General features: G+C 60.9%; 1 protein-coding gene across 1 annotated transcript; it reads right to left on the bottom strand.

Annotated features, from left to right (window-relative positions):
- Window positions 1-368: 368 nt before the first annotated feature.
- On the bottom strand, window positions 369-3,768 carry C23H1orf216 (chromosome 23 C1orf216 homolog). The gene is made up of 2 exons (XM_035345725.1): window positions 3,624-3,768; window positions 369-2,363 (listed from the first exon to the last, which is right to left on the bottom strand). The coding sequence occupies exon 2, from the start codon at window positions 2,345-2,347 to the stop codon at window positions 1,595-1,597; it is 753 nt and encodes a 250-aa protein (XP_035201616.1). The 5' UTR covers window positions 2,348-2,363; window positions 3,624-3,768; the 3' UTR covers window positions 369-1,594.
- Window positions 3,769-16,440: the final 12,672 nt, after the last annotated feature.

Below are 16,440 nucleotides of genomic sequence, written 5' to 3'. Positions count from 1 at the left end.
TCAGCCCCTGAGTGTTTTAAACGGGGCTGTCGCATCCTGAATCCTTCGGTTCCCAGAGGTTCAGCGGCTGTAGAGGAGAAGCAGGAAAGGGGAGGAAAAAAAAAAAAAAAGGTGAAGGAAGGTTCAAAGGCCTTTTTTTCATCTCTATTTAATCTCTGCGAGGCCCGAGGCAAAGTCACCTTCGGGTCAGCACTCAGGTGTTTTTATCTCCAGCCCCATCAGCGCCGAGCTGCCCCCCAGCCCCGCCGCTGCCCGCCTGGAGCCAGGCTCGGCGCAGGAGGGGGCAGCTCCAGCCCCGCATCCCACCAAGCGCCCGGGTCATGAGGGGACCATGCTTCTGCGGAGGAAAAAAGGAATAAATCCACTCGGCTGTTTCACCTGCGAGGTTTTTATTAGGGCGTGCGTAATGCCCGTGGGCTGATATGAGGCAGGCAGCGGGCGCTGAGCAGGAGCAAGAGCGAGCATGGGGAGGCATTTCGGAGCAGCCGGGTGCTTGAGGGGACGCTGCCGGGCTCCTCCTGCCCCACACTGGGGACAAGGGGGGCAGCACAGGCTTTTCCAGATGAGAAATTAAATTGAAATTTAATGGGGAAATTAAATCTGGGCAGGGCAGGAGCACAGCCCACACCCGACTGCATCCTGACCCCACGGTGCTGCTCCTGCCACGCCAGCAACTTGAACAGAACATGTCACGTAAGCTCTTGAGAAAATACAGCAAGCATGCAGAGCATCTCCTTCTTAATCTCTGTTTAACAAGGCTGTTCTTCAGTCTCTGTGCAGTCCTCGCTGGATGAAACGCAGCTTAGAAAAAAATACTGTTTGCTTTAAAGTGATAAATTAATACCCCCACAAAGGACACAACTTTGCGAGCAGCTTCCTGATCATGCACCATGGTGAAGCAGCTCCCACAGCACACGGATGTGCATATGTACAACCTGGTTGTAAAAACATCGGAATTGGCTTTTCTCTAATACTGAAAACATATTTAAAAAAAAAAAAAAAGTATACAGAATTTGAAGCAGTTGAGACTTGGAATTATTTTTAACCATTCTGAGGTCACTTTTCAGGATGATTCTCTCCCAATCTCTCTGTCTCTCGGGACCTGGTGCATTAGCTCAGATCGTATCTGCAGGGCTTTAAACGCGCTTCATTAGGCTGGGCACTGGGGCGAGTCCCTAGGGACAGCACGGGACACCTTGCACCAGCACTGCTCAGCACCACCGGGCTGTTCCGGGTCCGTGATGCAGGATGGAGGCGACACCATGCAAGGAGCCTTGCATGCTGGCGCACGTGCCGAGTGAGGAAGAGGAGAGGTGGGCGAAGAAATGTCTTTTAAAGCTCTGCAGAGAATGGGGTGGCCTCTGCTGCGTGAGCCACGCAACACCCGATGTGGCCCTGCTGCAGACCCCTGCTGTGCGCCCTCCTCGGGGTGCGTTATCCAGCAATAAACCCTGACGGAGCTGCAGAGCTCCAGGGATGTGGCCAGCAGAATTCCTGGTGTCGAACACTCGGACGAAGGGCTGCAAATTGGGCGCAGGAGGCGAGCCTCGCTGCTGGCAGCTCACCAAACCCCGGCTGGGAGCTGGGGCAGCTCTCAGAGACCGGGGGCGGCCGCGGCGGCGGGGCACGGGGCGCCCTGCTGCATGCAGCGGATCAGCTCCTTGCGGTTGTCCAGGATGGTGTCGAAGCTCTCCTGCAGCCGGTTCTGTTGCTCCACCACCTTCTGCTGGAGGCCGTGGATCCAGCGCAGCAGGGCCAGGCGCCGGTACATCACCAGCTGCACGTGGTGCTTCTCCTTCTCCCGCTCCTTGAAGCGCTCCTTGTCCTGGAGGTGCTGCACCGCCTCCGCCAGCGCCGGGAACAGGGGCTCGGGATGGGGCTCAGCCGCAGGGGGGTCCCCGGGGGGGTCCCAGGAGCCACCGCAGGCGCTGTCGGGGCTGTCGATGCTGAGCGCGCTGCTGGCGTAGCCGTTGTCCTCTGCGGGGGATCCCGGGGGCTCGCCGCCCACCGCCCCCCCAACCTCCGCTCCCTCGGGGGGGCTGCGCTCGCCCTCCTTGGGGTGACGTGCTGCGCTTGGGGGGGCGTCCCCGAGCCTGCCCTGACCCGTCTGTCTCCGCGTTAATAACTGCAGATTATCCGACCGATTTGGCGTGTTTTCACCCCCCTCGGCCCCGCCGCTGCCCAGCGCTGGCCGGCTCCAGTTCTGGTTGCTGTCGCACGCCTCCCCGGAGAAGTTGCAGTTGGGGTCGGGGCTGCAGCCCCCAGCCCCCGGGAAGGCTGTGCCCAGCGTGGGGCCCCCCGGGAACGGGGAATTCGATGGGGCATCGGGCGGGCAGACGGCAAACATCTCGCCGGGCTCCTGCCTGCAAGAGAGAGCAGGGCACCAGGCTGGTGTCAAAGGGGGGCTCGCAACGCGCACGGGGGGCTGTGGGATAAGGGGTTTGGGAGGTTTGGGGTGCTGGGGGTCAGGGCATGCTGTCAGCCGTGACAAGTGGGTGAAGGGCTGGCACCGCCGGGACCGGCTGAACAAGGAGACAAACGCCCTCTTACTTCATTTGCCTCATTTAAAGCTGCCAAGGCCGAAATCCTGCCCCGGGGTTTCGGGGTGCCTCTGGGCTGGGAACCCCAAATGGCCCAGGGGCAGGAGGGGCACAGCTGGGGCAGGCACCCTGCCTGGGGCCACATTTTTGTGGCTTCCACGTTTTTGTGGGGCCACATTTTTGTGACAAGGGTCGGGGGGCACCGCGGGGCGCGGGCACACAGCCTGTGCCTGTGTCTGCCAATTAATTAGTGCCGTGCCGGTGGAGGTTTGATGGAAGGAGCTGCGGCTCCCACAGCAGGACGGTTTATTTAAGGGGTCACCCTGGGGGGGATCCGGGCACAGGCTGCTGACCCCCGGGGTTGGGTTTGGGGTCACATTTGGGATCTGGCAGCACCCACAGCAGCGGGTTTGGGGGCGGAGGGAGCAGAAGAAGGAAGGTGACCCCGGTGCTTCTCGCCAGGCCGTCGGCAGTGGGACACGATCCTTCCGGCCATCACCCACCGGGGGTCCCGGGGGGCCTGGCTCCAGCCCGGGGAACCAGAGGGGGTCTGTGGCACCTCCGTGGGTCCCAAACACACGTGGGGAAGAGCCGTGATGGTGTGGGGTGGCCCAGTGAGGACTCCCCCCAAGTCCTGCAGACCCCCCCCCCAGTCCTGAGTCCCCCCCGGGTCCTGCAGGGTCCCCACCGGTCCCGTGCCGTCCCCCCCGGTCCTTCTGCAGCCCCCCCGGTCCTGCTCCCCCCCCGAATGTCCTGCGGGCACCCCCAAGTCGTGCAGCCCCCCCCCTCGGTCCTACCGCATCCCCCCGGTCCTGCTGCCTCTCCCCCGGGTCCTACGCCCCCTCCCGGGTCCTGCAGAACCCCCCCCGGTCCTGTGCCCCCCCCCCCCCATTCCTGCATCCCCCGCCCCCGGTCCTGCCGCCTCCCACCCGATCCTGCATCCCCTCCCGGTCCTGCCGTCCCCCTCCCGGTCCTGCAGCCTCCCTCCCGTTCCCGAGCCCCCCCCCACCCGGCCCTGCCGCCCCCTCCCCGCGCACACCCGGTGCCCCCCGGTGCCCCCCCCCAGGTGCAGGCAGCGCTCACCGGCAGCCCCGGGCCCGCAGCTCCGCCGCCGCCGCCGCCGGGGGGGGGGAACGGAAGCGGGGAGGTGCCGCGGCCCCGCACTTCCGACGGCGCCCCGGGTCCCCCGCCCCGCTTAAACGGGACCGGGGGGGGGCACCGGGCACTGAGGGGGTCCTGAGGGGGTCCTGAGGGGGTCCTGGGGGTCGTGGAGGGCGGCAGCTGGACGTGGTCCCCGCCTACGCGAGGCCGTGGGGGCTCGCGGGAGGAGGGGGATGCTCGGGGGGGGGGGGGGACGGAGATGGGGTGGGGGCGCGGGGGTGCAGCCCCCCCGTACACACACACAGTGGGCGGTGGGGTCCTGGGGATGCAGCCCCCCAGCACACATCCCCGTGGGCAATGGGGTCACAGTGGTCCAGCCCCCCTCTGTGGGCAGTGGGGTCGTGGGGATGCAGCCCCCACACACACACCATGGGCAGTGGGGTCACAGGGATGCAGACCCCCCTCCGTGGGCATTGGGTTTGGGGATGCGGCCACCCCACACACCCTATGGGCAGTGGGGTCTCGGCGGTCCCTGTGGGTGCGGCCACAGAGGGAGGTGGTCACGCCTGGGACACGATGGCTCCATCCCAGCCCGAGTCCCGGGGGTCCCGTGAGGCTCAGCAGGGCCCCTGGGGGGTGTGAGGGGGGCAGCGGGAGCCCCAGCTCTCAATGGGGCCGTTGTTGCCCCTCACCACATCAGACGGCTCCCACGGGGGCCCGGGGGGTCACATGAAGCGCTGCGGGCGACCGGGGGATAAAGATGCTTTGTGGGGCCAGGGTGCGTGGCTGGGGAGAGCGGGGGGGGGATGGAGAGGCCCCCCGGGACGGGCACTTCTGCTGGCTCCGTCTGGACGTGGCCCTCACCAGCATCCCACAGCGGTGCTGGGGGACACGGGGTGGGAGCACAGCGGGGGCTCTGCAGCCCAAGCCCACCCCATTGCGGAGGTTTGGAGCAGGGGAATATCACCGATAAGTGATGGGTACGTCCTGTTAACCCCCCATCTGCCCCACAGGCCGCCAGCCAGGCCCTGCTCCTGGCTGCTCCAGCCCAGGAGGCTTCGAGGAGAAATCACTGGGACTGGGAGCTGCAACCTGGGCTGCTTGGGCTGTGTCTCAGAGGAAAGCCTGAGATTAAAGGAACAAAACATTCCCGTCCCACAGGAAAGGCAGAAACCAGCTCAGACGCTTCTGTGAATGGGCAGGAAAGGAAAAAAAAAATACAGGGCGAACAATGGGCTCTGCTCTGCTGTGAGCCCAGTGTTTGTTTGTTAGCACGGGTTTGTGTTTCGCTCCCTTTAGGGGCCCGAAGTCAAAGCAAAGCAAAATATTCTCCGCTGAGAGAGCAGAGAGGAAAACAGCCCCGGGCTGGGGACCTTCTCCTGCAGCTCGGTTGAAGGAGGCACATCAGAAGCCGACCTTTCCCATCACGGCTTTGGGTTTCAACAAGCAGAGGAAGGCTCCCAGTGCTGCTGGGTGACCAGGGTGCTGCCCCTCTCCGTCCCCTGCCCGTGCGGTCCCATGGGGCCGGTTGGTGCCAGCACCCGCTGCTGCTGGCCCGGCTTCACTTGAGCTGCGGGAGCCTCCCTGCATTTGGGGGGTCTCCTCCCCCCCATTTGGGGTTTTTCCTCCCCCCAGTGCTGGCGACCACATGGGCAGGATCAGTGCCAGGCTCGCGGAGGGAGCCGGGAGGGGAGCTCGCAGTTGTCCGTCCCGTTTGGTTGGGGTTTGCAGCGGTGCAGATCCGCCGGCCCTGGGATTATCCCTATCTGATTGAGGCCGGAGCGGATTTGCTGTTTGCAATGAAAACAGCTCAGTCGCACGGGGAACCCAGCCTTCCCCTCAGCCCCAGCTGTCCACGCAGACGGAGTGAAGCCCAAACTGTCTGTGTTCAGCACGAGCCCCCCAGAACCACAACAGGTCCCAGCACAGCCCTGATCCGGAGCCAGCCTCATGGACGGAGCAGCAGAAACCATGAGCGAGTGGTGCTGAGCCACGAGCAGGGCAGCGGTGATGGGGGAGCTGCTTTGGGACACCCCACAGCATGGCACTGCTGTCACCAGGGAGCCCAGCTTCTGGTGAAGGAGGGGACACGGGGACTTGGGGACACGGGCTGGTGGGGACACGGGCTGGTAGGGACATGGGGTGATGGGGACATGGGGCTGTGCTGGGCTCTCCAGGGGCAGGAGGAAAGCGAGGGCTTGCAGGCAGAGCAGGACTTAGTGATGGATTTCAGAGCTGTCTTCCACTCCTTTCCCCCCACTTTGTTCCAGAAACAAATTAAAAGCTCTCCCTTCAGGAAATTAAAAAGCATTTTAAATGACTGAGCGCAAGATCTGGTGTGCTGGGGTTTCAGGGCTGGATAGCTTGGGCGAGAGGGAGGCCATGCACCTCGGGGTTCAGGGGCAGAAGGGCGCAGGGGTGACCCGCAAAGCAGCTCCAGAAGCTCCTGAGACCACATTTCTCCACCACAGCAGGTTGAGACACCCAGGCCCTTCCCTGACCTGCACCCAGACACAGCAGGCAGACATCCCACACCCAACTTTTGGGATCCTCCACAACCGCTGGGCTGTGGCTGATCCCCTACATCAGCACAGCCCCAGCACCCCGGGGACACGATGGAGCAGGACCTGGAGCTGGGAAGCAAAGGTCCAAGCACGGCCACATCCATGGGACAGGGATGCAAAGAAGGAGGAGAAAGAGTTTTGGGGGGCTGCGGGGACTGCAGGGGGGGCACAGGGCCAGGCAAGAGCCAGCCTGGCTGCTCCTGGTGTGCAACACATGCCACATGTGTGTGCTCCGTGCCCGTTGCGTGCTCCCTGTGTGCTCTCTGCGTGCACTCAGGCTGAGCGCTGGTGCATGGGGGGGGGGGGTCTATGTGCAAGGAGGGGGCGCGTGGGCTGGAGCCTGCAGCCCGAGGAGGAAATTAAACATGTTTTTTTGGGAGATTTCCACATTCTTCCCATCGATTCCCATCTCCCACCCTCTCCTACAGCGATGGCCACGGTGGGGCCGTGCTTTGCCACGCAGCCAGCCTGGGAATGGGTTTGGTTGGGATCGTCGGTGGCCAAGAGCACCCAGGCACCAGCCCGGCCAGGACATGGAGCACCCATGGGGCCAGCACCCCGCTGCTGGGACCCCAGCACTGAGAATTTGTCCCGAAAGAGTTAAAAGCGGAACATTGCAAAAAAAGAAGGAAAAAAAAAAAAAAAAAAAAAGAATTACAAAAGAAAAAAGTGCCCTGAACCACATGCGACCTAACCTCCCCAGCGGCTCATCTGAGTTTAATAACGGAGGGGGGAAATCTCCCAAAAAGCTCTCAGAGAAATTAAAGTAAACAACGTCCTGACCTCCACCCCGCGCTGCCCCGCCACTGACTCGGCTCGGCTGATGCGGCCACAGCCAGGCTGGCACGCGGGGTAATTGCAACCACGTTTGGGTACGGACCGGGGGGCAGTGGGGCCCGGGGGGGCAGCAGCCAGGGGGACACTGCTGGGGATGCGGGGCCAGGAGTTTTCACGCAGCCCCAGGGCTGTCAGGGTGAGACGGCGGCAAAACAGAGTCAGGAGCACCCATGGGTGCTGCCGCATCGGGCTGGATGGGGTGGAGCAGGGAAGGTCTGGTACCGCTGGTGGAGGAAGGAGGAGGAGGATGTTACAGAGGGGTTTGGCCTCTTGGCCTCAGCAAACTCAAAAACAAGGCTCTTGTTTTCATGGATCCTGGTCATTTTTGTAGGCTGAGGGAAAGAAAAGTGGCCCCAGGCTGTGGAGTGGTGGTGCAGGCAAAGCTGCTGGCCCCGGGGGAGAAAATGGGAGCTGTGTCACTGCCGTGTCCCCATCCCTGTTCCCATCCCCATCCCTGTCCCCATCCCTGCCAGCAGTGCCCCCGCACACCGCATCCCGTCTGTCCGTCTGCATTTCCCAGCGGCTTTCCAGGGGCAGCACCGCTCAAGGAAGGGAAAGGAGGGTGAGGGGGCTCAGCCCCGCTCGCCCCAGCCCCCGCGCTGGTCCCACCGCCGCCTGCCATCTACCTGTAAAACAAGTTATGTTTCAATCAGAAGCAAAGGCAGGGACAGATGCGCTGTATTTGGTGAAAAATGCCAGGAATCTGCAGCCAGATTGGATTTCACAAGAGCTGGGATTCCCGCGGAGGCCAAACCATCTCCACGGGACTCGAGGTCAGACCTCGCTGCCCCCCAGGGCCAGGGACAAGGCAGCAGCGATGGGGACACCGGCTCTGCCCTGGGACACGAAGCCCCCCCGGGACAGACGCCCCCTCCAAACCGCCCTTCTCCAGGGAGAAGAGCCTCCTTCATCTTTGCTTTCATAACTTGCAAAAAAAAGGGGGTTTTATCTGGATTTGAGGAGATGTGCTGTGCCAAGACAGCAGAGCCGGTGTCCTCCAGCCGTTTCCTCTGTGGTTTATCCGCTGCTTAGCTACAAAAGGGGAATATTGACGCCGACTCCACCCCTTCCATTAGACCAGGACCCAAAAATCACCATTTCCTCTGGGCCTGTGAATCACTAATAAACTCCAGACAGAAAGGTCTGATTAGGAAATTGTTTGGGAAATTGAAAGGAAGTGGGAGGGCCGGGCGCTCGCGGCAGCTCCGGGGGCTTTGCTGCCGGTGTCACCTCCCCGAGCTGTGGGACGGGTCCTGCCACGGTCCCTGCATCTGCCCCAGGTGCTCGACACATCCCCGAACCCAGCCTGGCAGCTGCTATTCTGCAGCAGCTGGAAAATGCTGAGCTGGCAGAAAAAAAAAAAAAGCAACATCCAAAAAAAAAAAAACTGATTTCAGGTGAAAATGCTCAGAGACACGTAGCAGGGACCAAGCAGGGACGTGTCACCCCAGGGGATGCCGGCGCTGACACTCGCTCTGCCCGTTGTGGGCACATCCTGCTCATCCCAGCGCATCCCCGGTGCCTGCTCCGGGGCGATGCCAGCTGCCGCTCCGCAGCCCAGCAGCAGCTGAATTTCAGCAGCTCATGGATTTTCCCGTCTGTGCGGATTTGGGGATGAAAATCGCTGTGCACATCTATTTTTTTTTTCTCTTTGATCGCTGTCCATCAGCTGAGCCGAGGCAGCGGAGCTAAATGAAATCTCCCCATCGTTCGGTATCTGCTGCTTGGCGTTTGCCAGCCCCTGAGCATGAAACCCTTGGCTCATGCTCAGGCACCGCGTGTCCCTGGGCTGTCTCCTGCCCAAGCCAGAGCCGGCCACCAGCTCTCTGCAGCCCAGGAGACGGGCACTCGGTGCAGCAGAGCTCTCAGCTTGCAGATAATACAACAAAGGCAGCCATGGGAAGGTTTGGGGACACGCAACAACCCTTACAGAGATGTTATTGCCGGTGCCTGTGCCAGTGCGTGGGGCGTGATGCCGGTGCTCTTTCAGGGATCAGCCCCAGAAGCTTTTATTTCTTCTCGTGCTGGTCTCCAGCACCTCCCGAAGCGCATCCCGAGCCTCCCCGCAGGATGCGGACCCGCCGCTCTTCCCATTTGGTGCGCACCCTGCAGATGAAACGTTCGCCGCACGACAGTTCCTTGCGACCTCTCGGCTGCTGCACACTTTTCCTGAAATAGAAAGGCTCGACATTTGGACCTCATAATGCAGAAAAACTTCAGGATTTTGAAATTTCAGCCTTGGAAACAAATCTGATACATTCCATAAATGCTTTAATTTATCCCTTTGTCACAACATTCAATAAAAGGTTTAGTTTCAGCTGCCCTGTTTTGATTAATAACTGTAACAGATTCTAACCTGAAGGAATTGTACTATATTGCATCCATGGAAATTAAATGTTTGATTGCACATAATCAGAATTTTCTGATGTGGAAACTGCTCCGCTGCAGAACTTTGAACGAGCTCTAATCAAAAGACACTTTGTGTGTTGGTTGATTTTTTTTTTCTCAGCTTCCCCTTCACCTATAACAAGCCACGACATCTGTTAAAATTCAAGCAGAGCAAAACAGCCTGGGCTGGCTGAAAAAATTAAAATTTTGAGCGCAAAATGAAATGAGCGCCCACGTTGTGGCCAGGTGGGCCAACGGCAGCAGGCCCTGCACCGGGCGTCGATGTGGCCGGTGAGAGATGTGAGTGCAGGGTCCTGGGGTGCTGAGGTCCTGGGGTCCTGGGGTGCCAGGTTCCTAGGGTGCTGGAGTTCTGGGGTGTCAGGGTCCTGGGGTGCCAGGGTCTTGGGTTGCTGGGGTCCTGCGGTGCCAGGTTCCTGCAGTGATGGGGTCCTGCGGTGCCAGGGTCCTGGGGTCCTGGGATGCCAGGGTCCTGGGGTCCTGGGGTCCTGCAGTGCCAGGGTCCAGGCTGTTCAGCTTCTCTGGCCCACAAGGGACACAAACTCTGGCTGCAAAAGGAGATCCCAGCCCAGCAGAGGGGCAGGAGTGGGGCTGGAGCATCTCCTGCTTGGGTGCCCCCCGGGTGGGGGACAGGAGGGTGGGGAACAGGGTCTGTGCCATTGTGGTGCCTCTCCATCACGCAGGGCTGCAGGCACGCCGCTCACAGCAGCCGTGGGTGCTCGCTGGGAGCCGTGGTCCCTCGCCTGCCACCCGCTGCACCCCTGCCCCCAGCAGCAACGTCCCGCACCGGCCGCGCTTCGTCCCCCTGCAGACACGGAGCCGGAGCTTTGCGGGTTGCTGTCAGCAGCCGCGTGCTGGAAATCGCGTGGTTTGTCTCTTCGCAGGGAGCAGGAAAGCTCCCGCTGTTTTAAAAGCAGGTTTTATGTTCCTCGAGGCTGCACGGGGCTGTTTATACGTCCTCACCCTGCAAAAGCCGCTGCCTCTCCCCTCTCGGCCCCAGCAGGCAGGGTTTATGGCTGGGCTTTGCACGAGGGGGGAGCAGAGCACCGTGCCGATAGCCCCGGCAGCAACCTGCAGATTGTGGCACCCAGCTTGGGTCCAGAACACCTCAATGCTGCGGCTTTTGCTTCGAGCTTTAGGGTGAGACGAGCATGCGGGAGCTGAGAACGGGGCTGGGCAGTGCCAAGGGGCAGGGGCAGGGCTGTGCCCTGGAGCGCAGCAGTGGCATCTCCGTGGCACCGCAGGGAACTCCTTGTGTGCGTGTTGGAGCCACGGTTCCTCCAGGAGGAAAGGCCTTTCCAGCCTTTCTGATCGAAGGGGAAGTTTGCATTACGGTTGAAATCCATTACTCTAATAAAATGCTGAAATTCTGGGGCTTGGTTTGCTTTCCTCTTTCCTCCTTTTCCATGGTAGGGACTTAATATTGCCTAAGTCACGAGGAAAGACACAGGGATGAAAAGCAAGAGGGACAAACAAAACCCCACCAGCATTTGGGAACAGAAGCACTTTTGGGCAGCAGCTGCTGCTCCTTGGTGCTCGCCCCAGCCGCGTTGGGGCTCTGCAGCGGCCCCAGCGGTGCCGCAGGTGCCCTTGTGCCAGGCTGGGTGAGGGGACACATTTTCCATGTCGGAAACCCGAGCTTCCAGCAATTACAGCAGCATTCCAGGACCGACTCCCACTTCCTGGCAGGTCTCTTCCCATCAGCTTGTTTGGGTCACGGCGAAACGGATCCCGGCGAGAGGCTCTCCTGGCTGGAACCGCTTGGAAAATTCTCTCTGCATGGGTGAAATTCCCTCTGCTACCAGAGGTTATTATCTTCATACAGGAACCAACAATATCCTTTCATTTAGACGCTAATTTGAACAATGTGCGCTGGCCGGGGGAGGAAGGGCACTCGCTGCTCGGGAGCCTTTGAAAAATCCAGGCGGGAGCCAAAAGCAGAGGAAAAACAAAACCCCGCAGCGACACAAACTGCTCGGCAGTGCTGGGCTGGCGTGGAGCCGCGGGGGTCCCAGCTGCCCACGGGACCCCCGTCAGCCCTGGGAGCGAGGCAGAGGCGAGCAGCACCGCAGCGGGCAGGGGGAAGGAGCTGCCCTGGGGCTCCCGGCCCCGCAGCAGGTTGGCACCTGGGGCCCTCGGTGCTGCTCCGCTCCCCAGCACCTGGAGGGTCCTTGATCATTGCTGCTGCGCCTCCATGGCTCGTGGTGAGAGCGGGGAGGGGGAAACTGTCCCCGTCCCCAGGGCAAGGATGCGATGGGATCCCCTGGGACATCCGTCACAGGGATGCGCCTCGGGGACTCTCACTTCCCAGCCCGTGTTGGGGGAAAATTGGTGCTCAGACTGCCCTGGAGAAGAGAGCTTGGTCCGTGGGGTGGGAGAGCTTTGCCCACGGGGACATCGCCTTCCCTGCTTAACCACGGTGTTCGGGCTTGTAATTACTGTCTCCGTACGGCCGGAGGGTGCAGCAAAGCACTCTCAGACTCGTCGTATCACCCAGCTCTCACTCGGCACCAGAAAAAGCGGCCGGGTATAATTGATAACTGCAAAGCCATTTTAATTTCCGTTCCCAGGAGCAGACAAGATGAGCGTGGCGGGGTGGATGGAGCACGTGGCGGTGGCGATCACGTCCCCGTACGGCTCTGCTGGGGTCCAGGGGAAGGTCCCAGCCCCGGGCCATCCCCACATCATGCACAGGATGTGGCATCAGCCCCTGCTCCCTCCTGGGCAAACCTCACGGGGGCTCTCGGGGGGGACAGAGGTGAATTCTGCTGCCTTTGCTTCTAACATGGGCTCGTTCTGACCACTCACACCCGCGTGGGGAGCGCATTCCCCAGTGGGGATATCAGTTGGAGCATCGTCTAATTGATTACGTGGGAGTCGCTCCTGGTGCAAAGGGAAGCCCCCTCCTCACTCTCGGCGAATTAATTCAGCCTGTGCCGCTCTCTGTGCTCAATTAATCTCGCTGAAGCGGTACAGTTTTAGCTTGCACTTCACAGGGTACTAGGGAGGCTCTGCCTGACGAAGACGGGAGGCGCGTTAATGACGGGGCGCTGGGGGCTCAGCCCCTTCATGTAACGCTGTGTGGGGCTGCAGCAGGAGAGGGGACACCCCCGTTCCCCATTTCTGGCCATGAACCTTTGCAGGATCAGCCCCCGGGTGCCGTCCCCATGGTGGGCCTGGGCCACCAGTGGCAACACCGGTGCCAGGATCGGTGCTGCGGCCGGATCCAGCTCCCGGGCTGTCCCCAGCCCTGCACCAAGACAAAGCAGCTCGGCCCCGCAGCCCCCGGCCCCCCGGCAGCTGGCGCGGGGACGTAATCCCACAAAGTCCTGCTCCGGGGGGACCAGGGGGAGAGTTGGGGGCGCGCCGCCGCTCGCTGCCCCCGTCTATCCCCCCGCTATTGACCGCCTAAACAGTTCTTTGGTGATTACAATGTAAATATAGCTTTTCATGGAGTTAAGGCCTTTTATGGGATCCGCACACACTTAACCACTTAACCCCGGCGACAAAAAGAGCAGTGAATTAGCTGTTTAGAGGCTGCTCGTGCAGAAAAGCCGGCCCTGAATAGGATTTGGGGATCTCTGTGTATCAATTGCTATGCTCCAGAGGCCGTCAATGGGGCTTTTGGCGTTCGAGCATGTGCCAAGGGGGTTGCGTGGATATGGATGGAGTGTCCAAAAAAAAAAAAAAAAAAAAGGAGAAGAAAAAAAAGCAAAGGGAAGAAAAAAAAGCAGCTGCTTCTCTTTAATAAAACAATGATTTATTCATAGCTGCTCGGGGAAGGGGCGGGAGGCGGGGGGGGGGGGCATGGGGAAGTGCCAAAGCAGTGCCGTCCCTGCTCAGTGCCTGGGCTGGGGAGCAGGAGGAACAAGGACCCCCAGGGCACCCTGAATGTCCCCCATGCCCACAGCACCCTGTGTGCCCCCCGACACAGCCCATGGGGCAGAGCTAGGCTCTGCTGTGGCCCCACCGTGGTGTCTGGGGGGGTCCCTGCATCTCCATTCCCTCACTGGGGGTGCACGAGCTGGGGGGGCCCTCTGCTCTTCCCTGCCACCCGGGCACCTCTGCAGAGCTGGGTCGCAACCAGTGCCCTCCTGGCACCCAGGAGCAGGATGATGATGGGGAACGGCCCTTTCGGGGTGCCCGTTTCCCCTGGGGGGCTGTGGCTGCCCCAGCACCCTGCCCTGCTCTGTGGCATCCCGGCAGTGCCTTCACCTGCTGCAGGGTCGCATCCTGCACCTTCCCGGACGAGGCACTTGGGCAGTGGCACAGAGGAAGGCAGGCAGCCCTCTGGTGTCCCTGCACAAATGAGAAGCTCTGTTGGGTTTATTTTTTTTGCCTTAAATTTCCTTCCACTCCTTTCCCCGCGCTTTTCCCACCCCGATGCCTGGTGCCACGGCCGGACTCGGCTCACAGCCAGGCCAGGAGCGGCGTCTGGGCTCCCACAGGGGGGATGAGGGGACATTTCGGGTGGCACCCAGCACTCAGCCCAGCCCCGGCCACCACAGTTGTGCCTGCTATCACCACCGGGGTGGGCACGTGGTCCCGGGGGGTCCCTGCACCCCCATCAGGTGCTGGCCGGCAGTCACGAGGTGGGGCCCGGGGCTCGCGCCCTCCCTGCTGCCAAACAAGAGGAGCCTTTCATGGAGAAGGAGAGCAGGGAGGGACAGGGAGAGGGGGGAGAAAACTCAGAGAAGAACCAAAGCAAAATGTCTTGAAGGAGGAGATGGAGCCGGGCAAACCTGGGGCACAGTAGGGGAGTGGGGGGGGGGGTTGCAGGGATGAAAAGTGAGCGGTGTGGATGTGGGCATCCCCCTCGCACCAACGAGGACTGTGGGGTACTGCCAGGGTTGTGCTCAGGGAGATGGGGAAAGGCTCCTGCAGCCAACCCCAGCCCCAGGAAGGGTCTGGCTGCCCCAGCCTGGGGTTTTTGGGGCCCACAGGGCCCCCAGTGTGGCCCCCACCCACTCAGCATCGCTCCAATGCTGTTGGGGAACGGACAGCGGCTTTGCCCCGAGACAGGAGCGGGTCCCTGCCCTCCTGGTCCAGCCTGGGAAAAAGCCGGGCCACAAATGGGATTTGATTGAAGTCTCCATCCCACAGCTTACGAGGAGCAGATAAAGTCGGGCTGCGGCCCTATTTTTAGGCCCGTGCAGATGGAAGGATAAAAGAGGGAGCAGGGGGGAGGAAGGGTATGAATGGGAAGGAAAGACAAACAAACGCCAAGCAGATGTTGGGAGCGGGACCGCTCCCCTCGCGGGATGTGCGGGGCTCTGCCGGCCTCGACCCCTGAGCTGGGGGCTGTGGGGCTGGGGTGGCCAACAGCAATCAGCCCCGTGCCCTTGTTAGTGGCACCACAAAGCCTCTGGGTGTGAAACTGCGGGGGGGCAGCTTGGTGCCATGGTCAGCATGGTGTTCTTGGTGTGGTGGGGCTCTGGGATCCGAGCTGCACCCATAGCCGTGCGGCTGGTCCTTCCTCGCTGCCTGATGGGTTCCCAAGGTCTTGCTGGACCGTGGTGATCACCAGCACCACAAATGGCTCACAGCGAGGTTGGGTTTGGCATCTCCAGTTTCCAGTCAGTAGCATTTACGGCCTTGGTGTTTCTACCCCAGTTCCTCCAGCCCTGCTGTTGCCCTCTGCAGATGTTTGGGGTCTTGGCCAACAGTGTTGACCCCACTGAAGCTTTTCACCTCTTCTTCTCCCTTTCCAGCAGTGGGGAGGTGGGCAGGAGGCCACGGCGAGCTGTTCCCAGGGCTCCTCAGCCGCCCCGCCGCGAGGAACAACACCTTCGGGTGTATTATCATACTTTTGGGCTCATGTCATGCCGGCTCCAAGGATCACACGCACTCAGTAAATGGGGAGGTGGAGCAAAGGCTACCAAAATAAGGCCAGATCCGTCTGTGATATCATCCCCCGGAAGCCTTGCTCAGAGCTTCACATTGAGAGCATTGCCCTCACGTCATGCAAAATGGGGAACACATGTCAGACATAATTGCCTGTTGCTTTAATTATCATCTCCTTTGCATCAGTTGATTTTGGTTTTGCATTGCCTTTGTCTGGCGTGGCTGGGGACTCGGCTTCCCGTCTCGCCGACCTGGGGTGCGCATCCTGAGTGAGATGCTGGCTGTGGTTGGGGCACAGACACATGTCCTGCGTGGGCACCTCAGGAATCAGCCCACAGACTGCAGCAGAAGCCTCCCAAGGTGTCTGTACCCATGTCCCACCATGGATCAGGGCTGGGACTACGTCCCTGTGCACGGGATCCCCCGCCTGCCCTGCTGCTGCCTTGCCCCGGGAGCTTTTCCTCACCAAGACGAGGCACCAGGGCTCACTTGTTGAGCCACCGAGACAAGGATGTAGATCCTGGGGCGCTGGGTTGGTGCTGACATAAAGGTACAAAGTCTGCTCCGAGCAGCTGGCACCAGCAGGACACGGCGCTGGAGATGTGTCCCCACTGCCCACCCCTCCTGCCCTGCAAAACGAGAGGAGCCCCAGGGGAACTGGTGACATCTTGTCCACACCGTGCCTCTCCGCTGCACTGAAAAACGAGGAAAAATCCACTCCTGTCCCTAACTGGGGATTGCCTCACCTCGCTGGGCTGGGAGGCAGAAGCGAAGGAAGGAAGAAAGGAAAAGCTGTTTTTCTGATCTGGTGTTTAATTGTGAAAGGTCGGGGGTTTTCAAAGCCCCCCTTCAGGCTTGATGTAAAATAGGAATGTGGAAATACCACCTATTAATATCCTGAGCAGCCGGGGAGGTGGCGTTAGCGCCTCAGCCATTAATTACACTTCCTGCACAGAAATCAGTCTCCACTGACCGTGGGGGCTGGAAATGAGGCACCAGGGAAAGACGCTGCACAGGGGACACAGTGCCCATGGCAGGGACACTGTGAGGCCGAGGAGAGAAGCAGGGACTGCCCATGGGGCACCAGGTACGGGGAACATTTTCCCTCCAAGGGTCTTCCCATAAATTACAGCCTGAAAGGTGCCCGG

Source organism: Oxyura jamaicensis, chromosome 23, assembly GCF_011077185.1.
Source record: "Oxyura jamaicensis isolate SHBP4307 breed ruddy duck chromosome 23, BPBGC_Ojam_1.0, whole genome shotgun sequence".
NCBI classification, from domain to species: Eukaryota; Metazoa; Chordata; class Aves; order Anseriformes; family Anatidae; genus Oxyura; species Oxyura jamaicensis.
This window is presented reverse-complemented; position numbering and strand designations above follow the sequence as displayed.